The 24,004-nt window shown below is 42.2% G+C and overlaps 1 protein-coding gene across 1 annotated transcript in view; it reads right to left on the bottom strand.

Moving 5' to 3' along the window:
* Window positions 1–249: 249 nt before the first annotated feature.
* Window positions 250–24,004, bottom strand: part of pcdh11 (protocadherin 11) — a 271,369-nt gene continuing 247,614 nt past the window's right edge. Inside the window, exon 7 of the mRNA XM_061236941.1 lies at window positions 250–644. Coding sequence (XP_061092925.1) covers window positions 250–644 — 395 coding nt within the window. The remainder of the gene's footprint in view (window positions 645–24,004) is intronic.

The raw sequence follows: 24,004 nt of genomic DNA, 5'->3' as shown, positions 1-24,004 counted from the left end.
AAAGCATATGACAAAACCACATTTTTTTTAATAACACCGCCACCATCACTTTTTTTTCTATTCAGTAACATTAATATTAGAGTCATGGATACTGCCATTTGCCATAAATATACTTCCTGGGCAAGCCTTTCTTTTTTTCTTTTTCTTCACCCACAGACACTGCTACCTGGTACAGGGCACAGACACTAAATGACAAGTCTCGCACTTGCCATCCACTCCAGAAGGGGTGCGCTTCCCAGAAGTGTGCTCTTATAGCTGATGCTCATGGACAAAGACTGCAGTGTTCCCAGTGGCTGTTGTCTGCTGGGCAGACGGGTTGAAATTGGCCAGAGGAATGACCTTGACTGGATCCTCCTTCTTTACGCAGTGTCTCTCCAGCGTGTTGTAGAACTGCGGCCGATTGCTCCCCTTGTCAAGATCGTCTTTGGGCACCGACCTGCCGAGGGTGTGACGCCCGTCTAGCTTGGCACCACGGGCCCAAGCCTGCTGGAAGCTGAAGGTGGACACTGTGGTGTTGTTGGATGGCTGGAACTGGGTCAATGCTGGAGGCATCCAACAGCTGTCGGAGTGGCCCAGAATCAAGCATTCCTGAGTGCAGGTTTCCGAAGCTTCAGCTAGGGCTTTCTGCAGGTTAACTTCAATGGCTGCACAAAGAAAGGAAGAAACAGAATGTCCTCCATTATACAAGTATACAAGAAACAATACTAGACATTATAGACTACATTCCTGAAACCACTAGCTTGTATTACTTGTATTTATGTACGGAACATTACATTACATTCTCATTACATTACATTACATTATTGGCATTTGGCAGACGCTCTTATCCAGAGTGACGTACACTTGATTAGACTAAGCAGGAGACAATCCTCCCCTGGAGCAATGCAGGGTTACAGGCCTTGCTCAAGGGCCCAACAGCTGTGCGGATCTTATTGTGGCTACAACTGGATTAGAACCACCGACCTTGCGTGTCCCAGTCATTTACCTTAACCACTACGCTACAGGCCGCCCCTGAAGCACTACACACATACTCAAACAAACATACATTTAAAAGATTCATAAATTGTGTTTATATACATATGTATTCACTGTAAACTAGTGAAATGATACAGTGGGTCTCCAGACGTCTACCTTATAAAGAAATTTAAAGGCATAAGTAAATGTTTAATGCAAGAATTTGAGTGCAAAATACAACAGCACATTTTATTTCTGTCTGAATTCCCCTGGTTCCTACTGTTTACCTCCAAGATAAAGTGAACTCCCAGTAGTTTAATTAAATCAAAGAGAAAAAAAATGCATTCTCTTGTTTGTGCCTGTGATCAGGTTTATCATATTAACTAATTAATGAGCCACTCAAAAAACCATTGTTACTTAATAAGTGTCTGGCAACTCATGCTTTTTTCCAGATTTTTAAAAAATATCTCTTAAGCTATTGATAAGGCTGCCAAGTTGACTATCAAGGCTATGAATATAGACCCCATCCAGAGTGTTTCCGTTCTTATTTTCCGATTTCACATTCATACTTCTATTAAATACAACAACACTGATTCCACAATATGTACTTATCGTCTATGGGTTTTTGAGAACTGCGTTTGTCACAGTGGAAAGAAAACATTTGGACAGACCTCACTTTAGATGCAGAATGCGTCAAGGAAAAGACCCTGCCATCAAGCCCCTGTGATAAAGCAGGTAATTAGAATGTAAAACAGTGTGCACAAAAAAAAGGTGAAGGGGGCGGGGTAGAGGATTGGCTGGAGGCTCACGGTGTTATGTTTCTTAACCCAATAAAAAATGAGAGGAACATCACTTTAGTCCTCCAGGCGTGCACTTCAAGCTGTCATGTAGAAATAATTTTGCATATTTGCATAAGTAAGAATGCTATCAATAATTGAATGCAAGTCGTTTTCAGATTTTTTGCTGCATTGCTAGCTTTTCATGCTCTGCCTGGTCTAATTCTCATGCTGCTGGCTCCGGGAGAAATAGACTTTCACTTCCAGAGGGGAGCCGCTGACTGCTGATTCTCTAAGATGTATCTACTGTATTCCTGGATTAAAACTCGCATGTCAATTTAATCCTCCTTTAAAGACATCTTAGAGGAAGTCTGTCTCTCCAGTGAGCACGGTATGTCTTATTCATATTGAGAGAGAGGTAAATATGCACATTATGCCCTCGTGTGAGTTAACCTACGACATGCATTACCATGCATCTGGAAGCTACATTAACACATACATTTTCTTACATATTTTTAACAATGTGATAAATTGGCAGATTGAAGTGAAAATTAAAGAGGCCTCATGGCAGTATTATTTAAAAAAACCTGTTATTTTCCTCTACAGTATATGCTGCATAACATTACTGCATAATGTAATGATAATAGCAGTTTCAATTATTTAGAAATTCAACAATAGTTTTTATTATTCTTTTTTGGAAAAAAACATCAAAGGCAGTGACTTTAAAACATGAACTCCTGACAAGTATTGTCTGAGTTGATTCACTTTAACTGAGTAATATCTGGCCTGACGGTGGTTGTCCATTTATATGACTGAACAGGAACATGACCAGAGAGACAAATCACCAATCCTGGAGAAATATCACGAAAAGCTGGCCTTTCACCAATCTGTTCAGCCTCAGAGCACTAGTGACTAAATCACTAGAGCAGTAAACGTGTCACCTTTCAGCGGGTCAGTAACTTCATTAAGGAAAAAATGATGTGGTTCACAATGATGTTATCAGCACGAGTCAGAAAGAAAAAACCCTGAGCCCTGTCAACTGGAATTTCTCAGATGTGCTGTGGTTATCATATGCTGTAAATACTTGTTTTAGGGAAGAAGAAAGATATATATATATATATATATATATATATATATATATATATATATATATATATATAATATTCTATGCCCACATGAGTGATTTCTTGTATATTTTAAATATTGGAAACAAATATTTTTTCCCAGGATTTTGAATATTATTTGTTTTGATGGTAGAATGGTATACTGAACTAAGGAAAGTTGTTTTGTAAATTAACCCCTTAAAGGTACAATAGGTAATTTAACTTGTAATGGTCAAGAGTGGAATTGCAGCAACAAACACGCTCAAACCACAACATCCCCTCTCTGTGAACGCGCTGATGTCGAAATGCCATTGGCTGTAGCAACCAATGAGCTTGAATTATTGTACTGCTATATGATGTTTTGGTACATAATGCCGGCCCGTCAACTGCATATTTTGATGAATTTAAGGACACAGGCAGAGGGTGAGTCAACGTTCAATGATAGGAAGGGATTTACAATGTCTTGTAGCAATGTTTTAAGACATAAATCTTTCCTATTGTACCTTTAAGTATCACCCATTTTCTTAACACTACCTACTACTCTTGGACCCTTTTGACTACAGGCATAATCCTGGTGCCGTCTGAACGGTAACCCTTTTTTTCCAAGAGTAATAATTAATCTAAGTATTACTAAAATCTACAAAGCTACAGAAGCTCAAACACAGTGGAAGTGGAAGATTTTTTTCTTTTTTAGTGGATACAGATTACTGTGGCGATGCCTGGTACAATTAGAAGGCCATGGAGCCACAGCCAAAAGACTGGACAAATCCCCTTTCAATGTATATGACAATATCACCAAACATTAGCATTCTGAATATTTTTTTTCTAAGCTATGTCTGGGCAGTTTTCCAAAAAAGACATTTGGAGACTGCAAAAGGACACATGGAAACTAAATTATATTATGGATCGTGTAAAATACTGTATTTTGCTTACTAAATATACAACACCTTTTATTCTGAAAAAAAGTGTTTGCACTTCCATCCGCCTGTCACCCTCCCCCTACCTCTCCTTGTGGTTTCCTCAGATAGCAGAAGATTGTAAAAAATAAATAACATCTTGTATACTAATATATTCATTGAGGTCCATTGATTGATGTTTTTTTTCAAATACCAAACCCACCTCAATAAGTCAAACACATTCCACATATGCATGATACAGTTTTCCCATTTGTGCTGTGGCTTTAAAATTATTCCTCGAAATGTGTTTCATGAGCAAGCTATTTCTTTGCATACAATCCCCAATGTAATAATGAAATATGATGTATACAATCAAATACCACCATCTGAAATTATTCCTTGTTACAACATGTATCACTTGCATGCGCTCTGGCTACTTTTTTTCTGTATGTAATTAGCTTCCTGTAAATGAAATTATAATAAAGAAACAAAAACATACAGTTTTCACATTGGTGCTGTAGCTTTAAAATGATTATATGAAATGTATTTAATGGCTTGTAGTGAAGTGTGTCAGTGGGAAAGAGGGTTGAACTGTTTGTAATTATATAATGTGTGAAGGGTATTTCATGCTGCAGTGCTTACCGGTATAATCTGTATGGACTCACAGCGGCTGTCAGTGTTGCTGTGTCAACAGCCAGGAGTGATACTATTTTTGCATGTGATATTTCACATTAAACACCTCAAAAGGTGTAGCCCATAACTGTTTCCTGTCCTCTGGGACCTGTTGTGCTAGAGCGATGCTGATGACAACTTTGACTGCCTTTGTCTGCCAAAGGCAAGGCAGAGCCTCTGAAGCTGTTTCAGTGCCTTGTGCAATTCGACAAAATAACAGCATTCCTGACAGAGCTTTTTTAATTAATTATACTCTTCTTCTGCTTTTGGAATATTGAATTTATTTTTCTTTTTTGATTGTATGATTTTTAGCTCAAGTATAGTTCTTCTTGGGGATATTATTAATTATGATCTGAAAATTAGTTTGGGGCATGGTTTCAATTTTGTGATCCAATTATACACTTCTATAAAGAAAAAGAAGATGATCAGATCAGACAATCTTTTATTTCTTCACTTTTTTTTGCTCTCAATTTTGTTGGCACATTTTTTTGGAATCATTCATTTGAAGGTACCTGGAAATCACATTACATTTGGCATCAGTCAGAGAGATTAAATTGATTTGATACCACTTACCGTTGTCCTATTATGAGTGCAAGTAATCATTCATAACTGTATCTTAAGGTTTAATATGTAAATCTTTTATATAAATAAATATCCTTTTCATACCATTTATTCTTATTTTAGGCAATAGCAAATAAATGCCTAATTACCTTATGCATTAGCTATTTTCAGCTTCTGGTTTGGTCAGGTGTCAGGTACAACACTCCCGTCAAAAATTGAAGCCACTGTTGCAAACTGTTTACAACCTGAATTTGTTGAAGAACTGGTGAAGAAAAGTCAAAGTTTGATTACAAATATGTCTGAGCTACTAGGAAAGACCGGATCTGTCAACCTTGGCTCAAGGAAATAAACCAAAACAACTGTCTGAAGAAGGCAAGCGCGTCAAAAAAAAAGACCTTCACACCTGGTATTAGTATGCGTCTTGGGTGATCGGATGCAATCGGATTGCACTCAACCACATAAAAATACAGGTGTAAATGCACACAAGACACACTGAGGGCAGATTGTGACTGATCGCTCAAACCTCCTCCAGAGATAGTCATGGATACATTGTGACCACATTAAAGTATACTGCTGTGCTTTGACAGAAACTACTGCTTGTGCAGACAGTTAGCAACTTCCAGCATTAGAAGAAATACTTCTCTGCTAGATTAAAATGCGCATTTTAATCACTCTCTTCATGTTTGCGAGTAACTGCGTCATTATATAGACTTTGTGTTGGAAGAAATTAAAGTTCTATTTCTTTATTAGCTTCACTTTAAGCTCTATGGGAATTGGATTTTATCCAATCTCGAGACTGAAAACGATCTACGCAACGGCATCTTGATGGCCAATCAGGGCAAAGATGCGTTTTAGCGACCAAATTTACATACGGTGGATATATAAGCGACATCGCAGGCCGTCATTCTCAAATTTTCAGCGCAAGGTTAGCAACCTAGCTGGAGACTTACGTTTCTACCACGCCGAAGTTCTTCGTCTGCGAGCAGAAACGCGCCGCTGTGAGGAAGGAGCTTTTTTTCCCGACTCAAAGGCCCTCGCTAGACGACGTCGAGCTCGAAGATTCGCCATGAAGCAGTGCCAAGGGTGCGATGCAGCCGTGGAGGGTACGGACCCTCACACTTCTTGCGTTATGTGTCTCGGCGAGACCCATGCTCTCGCGGCCTTAACTAAAGTGACCTGCACCGCCTGCACTGCACTCGGGGCGCAGGAGCTACTGCGCCGGGCAAGCATGCACCGCGAAGACGTCAGTTGGGCTGACTTCCCGGAGCCTTTTGCCATGCACTCTCAGGAGGACAGACCGAACCTGCGTGATGGCAGGCTTCCGTCTGACATGGCCCATCTGGAAGAGGCGCTCCTAACCCTCGCTAACAGCTCTGGGGACGAGGACGACAACCTCCTTCTCCACTCTAGTGATCAGGAGATGCTTCCAGACGACAGTTTGGAGCCTTCCGGCTCTGTCGCTATCCCAACGGCGACGGGTGAGTTGGAGCACCACCCCTCCCTGTTGAAAGACTTTCCGGTCGTGATGAAAGCGGCGGCGACCAGAGCGGAGCTCCCCTGGCCCCCTCCTCCTGCAGCGCCTGTAAACCAGCTGGTGTCAGGCCGACAAAAGCTTCAGACGGAGGGGGTTCCGCGACTCGAAGATTCCTTGGCTACTCATCTCCTCGCCCCCACAGCAAGGTGGAGCGCAAGGAAGCCTAACCTTCCCACTCGGTCTGGGCAGATATCAGCTGCCTTGTCTGAACGTTCGTTTATCTGCGGTTCCAAGGCGCCGATGCAACGAACAATCTTGCTATCCTAGCGGTAGCACAGACGAACTTGATCGAGTCCCTTACTTCCTCCCTCGCAGATGATGTTTCTGCCGAGCTGAGGAAGAACGCGGGCGCAATCCTGCACCTCACCCAGGTGTTGGCACAGGATTTTGGAAGGATTATGGGCTGGAGTGTAGCCTCTCTCTGGCACTTATGGCTAGTGAACTCGGCACTCCCTGAAGCGGACAAGGTCCCCCTCCTTGATGCCCCAGTCTCTCTCGACGGTCTCTTCGGTCCAGCGGTGACCGAAGCGATAGCGAGGTTTAAGCGACTGGATGAGGAGAGACCCACTCTGCAGAAGCACCTGCCTCTTGCTTCAGATGCAAGACGCCAGGATCGCCGTTCGTGGTCTAAGACTCGCCGCACTCCTGTGTCATCAGCCCGGCGCTCAATTGAGGAGCAGCCCGGTGGCCGTAGAGACGCTACCACTATTGCTAGCGGCAAGGCTTGGACGAAGCCGTTCAACCCTGCTGCACCCAGGGCTCACCCGCCTCAATTGAAAGCCCAGAAGCGTTCCTGAATCTCCGCGGGAGAGTGTCATTGAGGCGATCCGGTCGAGTGGACCGGACACCCCTCCTGTATCACTGACTTTACTAGCGCCTACTTGGGAGCGAGTTTCGCCCTTACAGTCACAAAGCACACTCCCCCTATTGTTACACAAACATTTCCCTTGCCCTCTGCCTCAAAGCTGGCATCAGCGCTTGGTGATTTCTCAGTCAAAAGGGGCCTTTTTCCCCGACATTCAGGCAGTATTGGAGTCCTCGCCGGCTCAGAATCGAAGCCGGCCAGGACTCTACGTCGGCCTATCACAGATAAGCCTCGAGGCTCGAATTCGACCCCGCCCCCACTTAAGAGCCGGGCTTCTGCAGATTCAGAAGCCCGTGGTACAGTCTGCACTGCTTTCAACCAGGTCCACGTTCAACCTTTGTGCTTGGACTCGGAAGTGCAAGCTGACGCCATGGCTCAGTACTGTAATCAGAGCGGGCTACGCGTTACAGTTCGCTGTCCCCCCTCCTCCTTTTGTAGGAGTAAGGGAAACGAATATGCCCCTGCATCTAAACAGCGCACTTTCCCAAGAGATAGAGACTCTAGTCCCCAAACACGACGAAATGCGAGGGTTTTATTCCCTTTATTTCCTCGTTCCAAAGAAAGACGGCGGTGTGAGACCAATACTGGACTTGCGAGCTCTGAACCGTCATTTGGTGAAACAATGTTTTCAGATGCTAACGCACAAGCGCGTAATGAGCTCAATCAGCCAAGGGGACTGGTTCACGCTCGTAGATTTAAAAGACGCTTACTTCCATGTGAACATTGTACAGCGCCATTGGCAGTACCTTCGTTTCGCTTTTCTGGGAAGAGCGTACGAATTTACCAAACTCCCATTCGGTCTGTCCCTGGCACCCCGCACCTTCGAAATGATGGCGCGGGCTGCTATCGCCCTGTTGCGACAACAGGGCATACGTGTTTTAACGTATCTGGACGACTGGCTTGTGTTAGCCCCTTCCAGGGAGTTGGCTGCGAAACACACAGAGATGCTGATAACCCACATCGAAGGATTGGGTTTCACCATCAACCGCGACAAGAGTGTTTTCACCCCGAGCCAGTGTGTTCAGTACCTAGGGCTCCGGCTGAACTCATTGTCAATGACGGCGCGTCTCTCTCAGGAGCGAATTGCTTCCCTGAGAGGCCACGCTTGCCGATTTCTCCCAGGTCGCTGCATCAGTGGAATCACGATTATGCGCCTGTTGGGTTTAATGGCGGCAGCAATCGCCGTGGTTCCGTTGGGATTGCTACAATGGGCGCTATCTCCACTCATGTCCCTGTATACACAGACGCCTCCACCAAGGGGTGGGGGGCGGTCTGCAATGGAATGATGGCGAGCGGGTTGTGGAACCCTCCTCTGCCTCATATCAATGTGCTGGAGATCACAGCAGTATGGCTTGCATTACATCTTCGGGGCAGACACGTATGGCTTGCATTACATCTTCGGGGCAGACACGTTCTAATCAGAAGCGACAACAAAGCGACAGTCGCTTACCTAAACCGACAGGGCGGCACCAAATGTCCACATCTACACCAGCTGGCGGTGAGGATCTGGACTTGGGCATACCCGCGAGTTCGCTCCTTACGGGCGCTCTACGTCCCGGGGCAGCTGAACTGCGGCGCAGACCTCTTGTCTCGGGGCGGTCCCTCCCCCCTAGAGTGGTGTCTTCACCCACTCGTGGTAGCGGAGGTGTGGTCACGCTTTGGGAAAGCGAGAGTGGATTTATTCGCCTCCCGACAGAATGCGCATTGCCCATTATGGTTTGCGATGACAGCAACCGGCTCGCCCCCACTGGGAGTGGACGCGCTAGCCCATTGCTGGCCCAAGGGCCTCCTTTATGCCTTCCCTCCCTTTGGTCTGGTACCGCAGGTACTAGCCAAAGCGAGAGAGGAGAGGAAACCCCTGATTTTGATCGCGCCAGATTGGCCGCACAAACAGTGGATGGCCGATGTAGCCCTGCTGCTGACCGGCGTCCCGTGGCGACTTCCCCAGCGCCGGGACCTCCTGCCTCAGGGGGCGGGGACCATTTTTCATCCCCACCCAAGCAGGCTGCGCCTCACGGCTTGGCCCCTGTTAGGAGCAGGCTCGTGAACATGGGATTCAGCGAGGCAGCTGTAAATACTATACAGCATGCTCGCGCTATCTCAACTACAATGGCTTATAAAGGCAGATGGGAGGCCTTCGAGACTTGGTGTCTCGAACGCTCTCAGGACCCCCTGGTGTGCCCTGTATCCGTAGTGCTCAACTTTGTGCAGAGCCTACTTGATAAGGGGTTATCTTTGTCCACGTTAAGGGGGTATGTCTTCGCAATTTCTGCGTGCCATACTGGCTATGGTGGCTCTACGGTGGCTGCCCACCCCCTGGTAAAGCGTTTTATCCAGGGCGTCCGGCGTCTGAAACCCGTGGCCCCACCCCGTGTTCCGCAGTGGGACTTAATGGTGGTACTAAAAGCCTTGTGTAGCCCTCCTTTTGAACCGCTGGAGAGCGTTGAGTGGAGAGCTTTGTCCCTTAAGGTGGCGCTGCTTACTGCGCTAGTTTCTGCTAAGCGAGTAAGCGATTTATGCGCCTTGTCTGTGCACCCGGACTGTCTCTCCTTTTCAGGATCTGACAGAGTTGTGCTGAGACCGAACCCTGCGTTTACCCCGAAGGTTATCACCACGTCCTTCCGCTCACGGGTATTGGACCTGGTGGCTTTCAAGCCCCCTCCTCATGACGATGAGGAGGATGCTATGCTGCATAAACTTTGCCCAGTGCGTGCTCTGTCGATATACGTACGACGTTCACAGCCTATTCGACAAGCAGATCAGCTGTTTGTCTGTTATGGTGCTGCTGCTAAGGGAAAACCTGTTACGGCACAGAGATTTTCCCATTGGCTTACTGACGCAATCAACTGGGCGTATGAGTGTATGGGCTTGCCCCCTCTGTCGGAGGTTCGCGCCCACTCTACTCGAGGCATGGCAGCTTCTCGGGCACTTTTTAAAGGGGTCAGTGTGCAGGACATTTGTACAGCGGCGTCATGGAGTTCGCCATGCGCCTTTGTGCGTTTCTATCTGCTGGATGCATCGACACCGTCGGTGGCGCATGCAGTCCTGAGCTCAGCGTCCAATCGGACGTAGCTGCTGCTCAAACACATTATGCGGTGGCTAGAGGCGTGCATGTTTATATTGGCCATCTCCCGGCTTGGGTATTCGGTAGCTGGTTTACATGAACCGAGTGCTGGGGATGGTTGTGGCTCCTCGGTTTATACAGTCCCCCTTTTTTTTCATGCATAAAAAAGGGCTGGCTATTGAGGGGAGCCCCTCTTGATTGGCTATCACTGCCATCGCCTGTTGTTCTGCATCAGGGGGCTGATGTTGACGACAGGGCGTGGGCTATAGGGTTCCCATAGAGCTTAAAGTGAAGCTAATAAAGAAATAGAACTTCCGGGTACAGCGGTACCCATTGTTCTATGAGTTATTAGCGAGCTTTAAGCTCTCTTTCCTTCGCTGAAAATTTGTCTCGAAGAAAGAATGACGGCCTGCGATGTCGCTTATATAGCCACCGTATGTAAATTCGGTCGCTAAAGCGCATCTTTGCCCTGATTGGCCATCAAGATGGCGTTGCGTAGATCGTTTTCAGTCTCGAGATTGGATAAAATCCAATTCCCATAGAGCTTAAAGCTCGCTAATAACTCATAGAACAATGGGTACCGCTGTACCCGGAAGTTTCTGTGCATTGATTACCTGTGCATTGAAACTTGAAGGCCCATAGAGGTCCATTATATCACCGTGAACTGCATCTAAAGAAGTTGTGTCTGGATGGATAGTACTCTGGTTAAGTGATAACATACTTTATTTCATTGTTGGGTGAACTGCCCCCTTAATGGCATTTTACACTTACAGAATATTACTGGATAGTACACAAACACTGCAGAATCCATTCATCATTTCAAGTGTTGGTACTTTTATTAAACCTTGTGAGCTGTTGAAATGGCCTCCTTTAACTGACTGTTAAACATTCTAAGTGACAGAAGGTTTGATGACAGAAGGTTTAAAAGTGTTACCAAAAAATGATTTATTTTCCTGTTCATTTAATGTTTTGATTCATAAATAAAAGTATTAAATAACTAAAGACAAAGATTAATGATGATGGAGGTGAATGATAGAGAACCCAAATTACTATTTTGACATGACAAGAGCATACAGCAATGAGCTTAGATATGTAAAACAACTTATTTCCCTTTAGATGCCTTTCTCCTAGGCTGTTGTACAAATGAGTTGATTCATGCTAACTATCTCTTTCAGTGGTAGTGAAAATATCAAACCTGCAGCCTTTCAGTTTCAACTACAGTTCCTTAAACAGTACACAACATTGCTTCTGGGTATCAATGTAACTAGACAATGAAGTTCTGGTGGCTGACATTGACAGATATACAAATGGAGAACTTTGATGATGCTTTAGGTTAACAAAGCAGAAAGGTAATTATTCATAGCCTTGTAGAATGGAATCACTTAGTGATAAAGGGATAATTGCTGACAACTTTGCCACAACATTATTTAGTTCTGTAAAGTATTATTTTAGTGTAAAATCGAAAAATCTGTTTTAATCCCTGCCTCGATCCTCAATCACACAAATAGCATAATAGTGGATGTAGGGATGTTGTCTTATTTTATAAAGTTCACATATTTTATTTGTCATATGTCCAAGCACAATTTGAGAATAATAACATGCACAGAATCAGAGAGGAATATAGCATTATGTTTGGACTTCTACCGATGCTTAATATTGGCCAAGACATTAGAAAATGCATTTGATTTTTTTTTTCAAAGATTAAGCCAATTTTGAAATTCAACCTCAAATGATTCTCATAAACACATATCTGTTAATACATCTATTTTTTGTTAAATATACTGGCATGAATTATTGCTACCTCAGAAGAGAAAATGGGTGTTATACTGTTTATACGCAATTCAAAACTGAGGTTATATCAAGCAAGAATACAACTTGGCTACTGAAGTTCAGTAGCATTTTACAAGAATCAATGACAATGAGTGCTATATTTTGCAATTGGCTCTATGCATACCGTATGCAGTATATCAGAGCTGATAAAAGAAAGCGATTTCTGAAAACAATGCCTTTTTCATGGACATGACAACTCCTACAGTAATTTACATGTATTTTCCAATATTTAAAAACAAACTCATATAATTTAAGGAGAGTGCAACACTTGTTTACATACATTATCTTTGCGACTCCTGAAATTAGCGGGAAGTTGAAAGTACCACCTGAAACTGCCAAAAATATGGTATTAGTGACTCAAAAGAAATAAATAGCTGGCAAAAGTCTCCAGCTTTAAGCACTCTAAATGATTTTCATGTCCAAGAAGTATATTAAGAGCAGATATGCGCAACTCAGCCAAAAACAAACATTATTGGCTGTAACAGAAGCCTCAATTATGCTGCTGTTGTACTGCCATGCAAGGACAATTGTTTACATTTACATTGTCTTTTTTGGCATTTTAAACTGAAATACAATATGTGAATTTTGAGAAGCTTGACTGCTGGTAGGCCCTTTTCCCTTGACCTACTACAGAATAAATGGTCTGCATTCACATAGCGGCTTAATCCAAAGTGCTGCACAATTGATGCTTCTCATTTTCCCATTCACACACCAATGCGATTACCAGCCATGCATGGCACCAACCAGCTCGTCAGGAGCAATCGGGGGTTAGAGGTCTGACTCAGGGACACTTTGACGCACCCAGGGATTGAACAGGCAACCCTGCCAGACAACCTGATAACCTTTTGAAACATGCAAGGGAATGTCTAGATTAAAAACATACCTTTCCGGTCAAGCTCATGACCTGTTATCGTATTGATAAAGAGCAGGAGAAGCATGCAGGCTCAACTTTATTTATAGAGCACGTTTCAAACAAATGGCACAAAATGCTTCACAAAACATGAAACAATTTAAAAACACAAGTATAAGAAAACATAAACACAACAAAAATAAATTAGTAGTTAATAAGTAACACTAAAATAGCAAGGTAAAATAAAGTATAACAAATAAATACAGATAGGAAAGATAACATTTCTTGAGATGTATCTTCAGTATGGCCTTAAAATAATAAAATATCTCTAGTCTAGCTGCTGAGAACACACGATACCCTCTCTCTAGAACGGCCAAAAGTGCTTAATCTGAAGACCAACGAGGTCAATTGATTTTGTAGACTGAAAGAAGGTCTCTAATATAAGATGGGCTGAGACCAAGCAAAGCTTTGAAGGGAATTAGTACAATTTTAAATTGAGCCCTAAAAGCAACTGGAAGCCAATGAAGGGAAGCTAAAATATTGGTAATATGTTCTCTTATGTGTCCTTATTAAAAGCCGCACCACTTGTAGCCTTGCCATAGCTTGGTGGTCAAGGCAAGTATAATTTGAATTGCAGTAGACTACACGTAGTGTCACAAATGCATGTATAATTTCTCTGTATCCTTAAATTATAAAATGGTTCTGATTTTAGAGAGTCGTTGGTGGCAGCAAGTCTGAACTGACCTAGTTATGTGTCGATCAAAGTTGAGATTTTGATGGTATATCAATCAAAGATTTCTAACATCAGTTTTTACATTTGGGGCAAGCAAACTGAGATTAAGATCAGAGGCATGCTTAGGACCAATAATCACATGCTCTGTTTTATCTGGGTTGAGCTGGAGGAAGTTATACAGCAACCATTTCTGAGCATCATTTAAACAGTCACGTAAGCCAATTTCTTGAATTAATTTGGTGTGACTGACAGGTATAACTGTGAGTCATTGGGATAGAACTGAAAATAAATATTGTGGAAATACTGTTCAATGTAGTTAGTGGCATTGAATAATTGCTTGATAAATGTAAAAGTAAAAAGTTCCACTGTAAGATTTATCCTTTCATTCATCCCTAAAAGTGATCTGTGCTTACAGTAAATTATGTCAGAAGCGTTTGGCATTGTTATTTGCTTGCTTTGGTGCATGCACATCATGATTACCTTCAATATTCAGACATTTTACAATATGGCAATTTCCAGAAATGAATTTTTCTGATGCCCTGCCTACCTGCAGACAAAACATCCTTGCTTTCCCCTCTTGACATTAAAGTCAAGTGTTGCATGTCCCCCATAATGTTCATCTGGAGTCCAACCCGGCACTTTTGCAGGCACCTGTAGGATTGACACCAGCACAGTTGACCATCTTGCCCTGCCAGGGTCTGACCCATAGGCACTAAAGTAATTGAATCTGTAGTAATTTAAGAGTGCAGGCCCACTAACATTATCTGCTTGTTTGTAACCATGTTCCTCCACATTTTCTGAATTGCTCTGTACCTTTTTGGTAAATGCAAATGCAAATACAAGTGGCTTTGCTTATTACATTTTTATCATTGGCGGCACTGATGAGCCAAAATATTATGACCACCTGCGTAATATGCTGTTGGTCCTCTGAGTGCCGCCAAAATAGCTCTAACTCGCGAAGCATGGACTCTAAAAGACCTCTGAAGGTGCCCTGTGGTATTTGGTTACCAAGACGTTAGCAGCAGATCCTTTAGGTCCACCTTGTTGTTCCAGCATATTTCACAGATGCAGGATCAGATTGAAAACTGGATAATTTACTTTGTGATGTTCCTCAAACAATGTTTTTCCGAACAATTTATGCAGTGTGGCAGGGTGCATTATCCTGCTGAAAGAGGCCACTGCCATCAGGGAATACCGATGTCATGAAGGGATGTACCTGGTCCGCAACAATGTTTAGGTAACACGTGTCAAATTGACATCCACATGAATGGCCGGGTTTCTTCCCACAGTGCATCCTGGTGCCATCTGTTCCCCAGGTAAACAGTGAACACGTACCTGGCCGTCCACATGATGTAAAAGAAAACAGAACTTTTTTCCATTGCTCCAAGGTCCAATTCTGACGCTCAGCCATTGCATCCGCTTTCAGTGGTGGACAGGGGTTAGCATGGGCACTCAATGCTGCACCATATGCAACGTGTATTGTGACACATTCCTCCGGTAACCATCTGCAACTTGTGCCACAGTAGCCCTTCTGCCGGCTCATACCAGATGGGATAGCCTTCATTGCCCTCTCGCATCAATAAGCCTTGGGCGGCCCACACCCTTTCACCGGTTTGTGGTTTGTCCCTCCTTGGAGCACTGTCGGTAGGTACTCACCAGAGCTGACTGGGAGCACCCTGCAAGCCTTAACGTTTCCGAGATGCTCTGACCAAGTCTGGCCACTATGATTTGGCCCTTGTCAAAGTTGCTCAGGTCTTTATACCTGATACTACTAGTTACGGTTAGCTAGTCACCTATTCTATTCACCCCCAAAGAAAAAAATTAAATAAATTAAAAACATTGATTTGGAGGCCTTCAGTTGGTCTTGTGTCAATCAATGGGTCTGAGACCTCCTGGGACCCCCTATATTTCCCACACTAGTTATATGTCACTCACTCTACTCTCTGGGTTCTACCCATAGTTCTTCCCTAGCTCTTTTCTTTGTTTCCCACTCTTACCACAATGGTACAGTTGCCCACTTTCTCGAGTAACTCTGAAGCTTTGAATCTGTTCGCTGTATGCATGTGAAATCACACCCTGAGCTGGCAAGAGGAGGATGGGCCCCCCTCTGAGTCTCGTTCCTTCCATCATGTCTTGCAGGGAGTTCCATCTGACTTGCTATGAGGGGGTTCAGACCAAGGTAAACTGTGAAACTTAATGTGACAAATCTTGCTATATGAATAAAATTTGATTGATTTCATTGTGCTGTGATGAAATACAGTAGAACCTCAGAGAACTGAACACCTCAGGAATGAAGGTCATTCGGAACACTGAATTTTTTAGAACTCTGAATATTTCATTTTACTAAATTAAATATTTATTTTCAGTTGTGTTTAGTTCCTGTTGAGTCATAATAAATCAATAACCTCAATGGCATTTGCTCAAACAGTAACTGTCATAGTATATAGTTCACTGAAATAAGCAACAATAAGCTAAACTTGTAAACTTGTACAATAGCCAAATCAGAATCGAATCAGTATAGTGATGTTGGCAAATGTTGTTTCACAATCTTGTCGATGAACTCCAATCATAAGTGAAAGTCAAAATCGCCGCTTACATTGGCCGTAGCCATCCATGTGATGTGATCCTTGCTGGATTTTAAAATCATTCGATTTCATACCCTATCCAGAAAGTCTGATGACTCGACCTTTCGGTGTTCTGAGGTTCGGATTTTAGAGGTTCAACTGTATTATTCTGGGATTAAACTGGAGTATTCTGTCTGTCTATGTAGTCTGCCTTCTCAAAGAGCAACCCTATGAGGTGGTATTGCTATAGAGAGAGGATGACAGAGAGAGAGACAAAGATAGAGAGAGAGAGAGAGAGAGAGAGAGAGAGAGACAGAGACATGTGATTAACAGTGTCTCATGCTGTCCCACAAATGAAATTTGAAAGGAAATAATTGAGTTTGTAATTACTTAGACTTTATCATTCTATTTCCCTTCCCCCTTGGCCCCCACTCCAACCTTACATCTGGACAGGCAAATGGCTGGTCATTAATAATAATGAAACGGTTTAACCCCATGGGCGTTTTACAAGGGGAAAGATGCCATTTTTCATAAGAGGACTGGGCACAACCATCAGCTGGAATGAAAGGACCATGTTTCATTCTCCTGAGTCTGAGGAAAGAGCTACTGCTGTGTGCTCTGTAACTGCACCGCAATCCCACCATCTCACCATATTTCAATTACTGTGCATCTCAGAGTTCTTATCTCCCCAATTCCTTCACCCTTGTTCAGTTCATATTTGGTGAAGGTAAAAGTACAAGTCATTTTTCCGCTCCTGCTTTGTTGTCCAATGGCTGTTCTTATCGGTTTTGCAGATATGATCCCCTCGATGCAAGGCTGGTATACCTGCATGAGCACAGCAATATGAGGCTAGCACCAACCAGGTGCAGTCAGGTTTGATCTCAGATTTAAGTGGGCTGAAATATTTTGTGGTATTCTTGAACAAGCTTTTTACGTAACATTTCCTGGTCCTGTGCTGGTCCCTTGACACTGTCTGCCTGGTCTACAATTGATTTAAGAATAAACTCAGAAGCTGAGCTCATCTAAGCAGAGACCTGAAGTGCCCTCTCCTCTGCCTCCTACTGGAGAATTAAAAACAGCAGTACATCAACTCAAAGAAGCACTGAGCAGTCTAATGGTCTTAACTCTCACAGCAGGAGGGTTTTGAAAAACAGGGCTAATTTCTTTTAATTCACATCACAAGCTGTGCGCCAGCATATGCTGGCTGAATTCCATCTTGATTATTCAGATGTGCAGAGAAGGGCAAGCGTTCCTGTAGCTTGTACATCATTATTTTTGACCAGATAACTTCAGAGGCCAAACAAACTGTGTTCCCAAAAAAGCAGGCACGTAGCTTTTTAATTCATGCAATAAGCTGTGAATGCAAAAAACTATTGTACATGCCACTCATTTAACAATATTCAAAATAATGAATAGGCTAGTTAGTTACAATTATTGTACATGACTGAAAGCTGTATACGGTACGTATGTGCATATACTCAGAGAGAATTTTATTAGGTATTAATTAGACTTAATCTTTAGACTTCTGCTGCTGTAGCCTATCCAATTAGAGGTTTAATGTATTGTGTGTACAGAGATGCGCTTCTGCATACCATAGTTTTGCCAGTTGGAGGGTTGCTGGTTTGATAGGTATGTCACTCAGTTAGGTATGTATGAGTCTTCTTAAGTATTCTGTTGCTGTAACTTATCCACTGAAAGTTCTGATGTGTTGTGTGTTCATATATGCTCTTCTGCATACCACTGTTATAATGTGTGGTTATTTGGAACAGTCTGGCTCTTCTCGTCTGACCTCTCTCATCGGTGCCTTGCATGGCAGCCAATCGCCGCTGGTGTGTGTGTGGCTGTGGCTGGGTGAATGTGATGCATGAATTGTACTGCGTTTTGGATAAAGGTGCTATATAAATGCCAAGCATTTACCATTTCATTAACAACGTGTTTATGCCTGCAGAAATGCCACTCACTGGATGTTTTTGTTTCTCGCACCATTCTCTGCAAACTCTAGAGACTTTCTTCCATCCCATCTCACCATTCTGAGTATCTCAGAAGTTTGGCACCAACAACAATTCCATGGTCAAAGTCACTTTGATCTTCCCCATTCTGACATTTGGTCTGAAAAACAACTGAACCTCTTGACCATGTCTGCAGGCTTTTATGCAATTACTTGCTGCCACATGATTGGCTGATTAAATTTTTGCATTAACAAGTTTGTGTACAGGTCTACATAATAAAGTGTTCACTGAGTGTATGTGTATATACATATACAGAATAAAAATGGAGAAAAATAGCTCTTTAGTGCTTTCAGTGTTGTGCCAAGGAACAGTCTCAAGCTGCTGATAACTAGCAGGAGGAGTGTTCTGTTGGCCTTCAAAGACACTGCAGGCTACAACCATAGAGTTGGCTGCATACTGAAAAATATTTTCACAAAAATTAGTTTCCTACAATCCAATGTGAAAAGGCTCATCTGCAATTCACTTTCCTTGCACCTCTCCTCACACTGCTTCTCTAAAAGCCTTTTATACACCTTCCCCTCATCTTTCTAGGTTCGAGGTTTCACAGTAAGTACAGAAAGAACTATTATTATGCAAAGACAAAATAATAATAGACCTTGTTGATGAAGTATGTGACGACATTTTAACTGCGGTTTTAGCATCAGGTTCTCCTTGACTACTAAGCAATATGTCCACTTTGTGAGCCCTGCAAAATCAAGTATCTTAGGAGAGCTTTAGATTGACAGCTTTAGGTTTCCATCTGGGCATTACTGGAGGTTATTTTTTTGCTGAAACAAGACATTTTCACTACAGCTCCTCATACTGACTTCCTTCCACTTCCACTAAATAATTTCAAAACTTAAAAAAAAAAAGTCAATGAAAAAGTATGACCCGGCTGCAAAGAATCCTCCTTTTACAGCCAGTACCATAGCCTTAATATGCTACATTTCTACGTTCTAGTATTGGATTTGTGGTTAAATTTGGATTTTGTCTGCAACTATATATTAACAAGAGCAAGGGCTTATTTTTTTCCAGTATTCTCTAGGTTTTCAATTGTTAATATTGCCATTTGTCCTTTATTACAAAACTAGGGGTACGGATATTACAAGTGACTAAAACATCACAGAAGCATTACAAGTGGAAATTGATCCCTAATGCTACCCATTAAAAGCCTTCAACAAATGTATTAATGTTCGCAAAAAAGAATTATTGTACTTTTATGACACACGAATCGCAAGTACATTAGCAGCATTGATCCTGCTGAAGGTTCTTCAGCTCTCCAGCAGAAATGAAAGGGGACATTTCCAAAGCTTAAAATATGGAATTGAAAAAGGGAAACCTTTCAAATATAGTCTTTCTAATCCAATTTGCTGCTACTACATGGAGACTCTTGATAATAGTCAAACTCTCAGCAGTGTTCTACATCTTCAAAAAGCAGGACATGGCTGCTCTGTGCCTAAACCCCCCACAGCCACCTTCAGCTCCCCTAACACCAAATCCCCCCCCCCCCCCCCACACACACACACAAATACACACATACACAACACTCACACATACACACACTCATCTCCTGCTTCTCTGGCCTGCTATCCAAAAGGCACGAAAGATTTGTCCGAGAGCACCATTGAATTATTATTTTATCAGGGATACTAACAAATAGAAGTTGCTGACAGGTACCAAAGAGGCTCTAACACACAATTTTCAACAACAAATAATACTATTGACTGTTCTGAGATTAAAACAGCAAAATAACAATGTGACATCTCGGACAAAGTGCACAGAGAATTAATGTATCTGTTGTGCATTCAATGTCTGTTGTTTGATGGGTTTTCCTAAACCATGCATTGATGATTTAAAATTTTTTTAAATAAACAGTGGGCTCCAGAATTATTGCCACCCTTAATAAAATTGGAGAAAAAGAAAAAAGGCTGCCTCTAATAAACACATAGATAATTATATTCCATGTTCAAACATGGAAAAACCATTACTTTTATTTATATACATTGACTCTCATGTTTCATTTTTTTAAATTTAGTAATGTTTAGTAATGTATGTTTTTAATAATTTTTTCAGAAAAACACAGGTGCCAAAATTGTAAATAAACTCAAACAAAGTGAAATTGGCAATACAATTTTACTTTCATTCAGTTACTCTCAGTCTAAAATAAATACAGTCAGTGATCACTTTATTTGGTCGACCTGTACACCACTTTGTTAATGCAAATATTGAATTAGCCAATCATGTGGCAGCAACTAAATTGCATAAAAGTATGCGGAGGTGGTCAAGAGGTTCATCTGTTTGGAAGCGATATGAGGGAAAAAACGCATGGTTAATGAGAGATGTCACAAGAGAAGGGCCAGACTGGTGGAAGCTGACAGGTTCCCTCTGCAAGGAAACTGAGACTTGGTCATAGGCAGATTGTCCAGCAGGGAAATGACTCCAAGTATACCTCAAAATCCACACAGAAATGGTTAAAACAACTACCGTGCTCTGAAATGGCCATCTCAGTCTCCAGACTTAAATCCCATGAAAAACCTGTGGTCTGAACTGAAGAAGGGGGTATCCCAGGAATAATAATGATTCCGAAGAGTTCTGCATGGAGGAATGGTCAAAAATACTTCCAAATGTGTTCTCTAGCCTAATCACAAATTATAGGAAAAGTTTCATTGCTGTCATCTTTGCCAGGGATGTTTGCACAAAGTATTAAACCAGGGGTGCCAAAAATTGTGGAACCTGTTTTTGTGGAAATATTGCTTTTTTATTTGAAAAATGAATGGCTTTGGTTGATTCCATTGAATCATTAATAAAGCGCACTGCTTTGCACATGTTGGAAAATAAAGCTTATGTCAATAACTGTATTATCTTTTTGTTTACAGCATTTTCTGTCCATATTTATCAAGGGTGCCAATAATACTGGAGCCCACTGTATACATTTACTTTCTTCACACTGTTACACACATTCAGACTGCCCTTGCCCATAGAAAATTCCATTTAAATTCAAATCACAATTGCTTGCTTTGTTTGATGCAGTACTATTATGCATTTGACCCAAATTTCAGAGGTAGAAATGTATGCAACTCAATCTTTGTGCTCGCCCCCCCCCCCCCACCCCCTCACCCCACCACAAACAGAGGGTGCACCATGGAGAGGGTGCGTGTGGCGCATTCAGCCTCTTGGCTATTGTTGGGTGTTCTTTCCTGTGCTATTTCTGATTGCAGCCTATTTATTATGTGTTGTTCGCTAGCGCACTCCTCATGGCAGCAGCTCAAGCCACAAGCCTGCCTTCCATTAGGAGCTGAGGAGGGGGGCGTCAGCAGCCACACAATCAGCGCTGGCCAAACACACAGCGTGCGCTCAAGAGCCGAGCGGAGCAAACACCATAACAATCAGCAATCAGCGCTGATAATGATAATGACACAGTAAGCGCTCCCACATCCATGCCATGCGTTTCTGTGTCTTGCCAAGAGCCGTTATCTTTCAGGCACGATCACAAGCAGAGAGAAACGATGTATTTACATCACCCTGAAGAATAAAGATAGAGAGAAAAGAACAAAAAAATCGACGCGCTATAATCTTTCGAAAACACAACCTTGACACTCTTTTTGTTTACTTTCGCATTGTTTCTGCATAAAAGATTGAAATAAGACGATTGTTAGACGGAGAATCAAAACAAGTTTTTCCCGAACCATGGTGGTGAAAAAAGGGGGATGGGGAGGGCAGGGGTGTATCCAAAAAGGGGGGCGAGATGGGATGGAAGAAATAAAATGAAATGGTGACTTTTTTGGGAAAGTGTCCAACTGCAAGTGCCAGCAAGAAGATGGGGGAAAAAGGGAAAGTATCTGCCTGCACAATTGAGATTCAATGTGTAAAGTGATTCCCTTTGAAAAGATGATGGAAAGATGGATACAGGGACGGTTATTGGCAGCAGAAATAACAAAGATGGATGTGTGATGTCTGGGAGAGACAGATTAAAAAGTCAAGGAAGGTAAGGATAAAGATGGAGTAGCGCACTACCCAAACCCTAACTAATCCAAATTGTATACAGGCACTCCGAATGGCTGTAATGAACACTGTGGAAGTTAATCTGTCTTCCATTAAGGAAGTGACCCATTTATTTTTCTCTTTTTTTATTTTCTTATTTTAGTCAATCCAAAGGTAGTTATCAGCAATGACAGGGCAGGCCTTATAAAACAATGCACTGCAAAGCCATTCAAAATCCTATAGAGCCATCATTATAAAGCCCTCTATTCAGCAACCCAATGCCTTCCAAGAATCCAGGACTGTTGTTTCTATGGCACTGGTTACCATTATTTACTGTACAAGATACATTTAGGGCAAGGAGCACCTTCTTGGTTTAGAGGTTGCAGGGGCGAACCAAATAACAATTTATTCTTGTATGTATTTATCTATTCATGCATTCATGTATGCATCCTTTAATCTCCAAAACTCTGGCTGTAAATTCACTGCAAAAATAATAATAATAATAATTTGTCCACACTCTGCAAACAACAAATGTTATAACAGTGATAGCAAAAAATTAAATGTGGCAAGAGGTCTTTAAACATTTAGCTGAAATAAAGATTTATGAAAACAGATCATCCAAAACTGTGCTTTCCTGCTTTTAAATTAGCTAGCCTTAGTAATGTCTGGTTGTCTCAATTGATTTTTGGAATAGCTCATGGTTTCCCTCCGACATTTCCCTCCTGCGTTTGCTCAGAGCATGGTCAGTACTGTTTGTACTGCAATATTTACAACTCAGAGGCTCGGACCTATTAGCACCCCTCTGCACCTTATTTTCTCCACGACTAAAGATGGCTCAGGGCTATTAATTTTTTCAACCCGCTCACATAGCAGCTTGGGTTGTTTTTATGTGTGAATCATCTGGTTAACGCATAATCCAGGCTTCACTTTTCTATGAACGTGTTAGCTAATGTGCTATGTAATGTCTTTGTGTGATAAAAAAAAAAAAAAAAAGTATTTGCTATTATTGCAGTTCAGGCTCCTCAGGTTGCCTCAGTCATAAATAATATTAGTACACAGTTTAGGCCGTAAAAGTTATGAAGTAATTATTAATTTAGTATTTGACATTTCTTCATGTATCAGAGCATGTCAGTAATATGTATCAGGTTATGTTTATGTCAATTCAATTGAAAGAATACTAAAGAATTAACAATAAATCATACAAAGGAAGTGCACTGGACAAACAGATCGATGTGCAGGAGAAAGGCATCGACTTCACACTGTTGCTTAGATTCCCAGTACAACTATTCCTCATTCTCAAAAGAGCTGCCTCGTCAGGGTTTGCAGTTACTTGACTGTACTACCACAGTGATATGGAAACTGACAGCTTCACAGCCTTTGCACATGAAATTGTAAAATGCACCCTGCATATGAAGTATGTTTTATTCCCCTTATCGATCTGTATGACAATCGGTTCAATTTAAAAGATGATATGATTTCTCAGAGGAAATCGAACACCATCAAATTAAATGCACTTCATCTGCCTTGTCGAATGGTACATATTAAACTGCCATCCGTGTGCCGCTATATTGTGGATCGTGCAAAATCTGGCACTTAGGATGAGTTACGGTACAAGGTTGGGCAGAGAAGGAAC

The sequence above is a fragment of the Conger conger genome, chromosome 3 (assembly GCF_963514075.1).
Source record: "Conger conger chromosome 3, fConCon1.1, whole genome shotgun sequence".
NCBI classification, from domain to species: domain Eukaryota; kingdom Metazoa; phylum Chordata; class Actinopteri; order Anguilliformes; family Congridae; genus Conger; species Conger conger.
The sequence above is the reverse complement of the archived record's forward strand: the minus strand, read 5'-3'. Positions and strand labels throughout refer to the sequence as shown.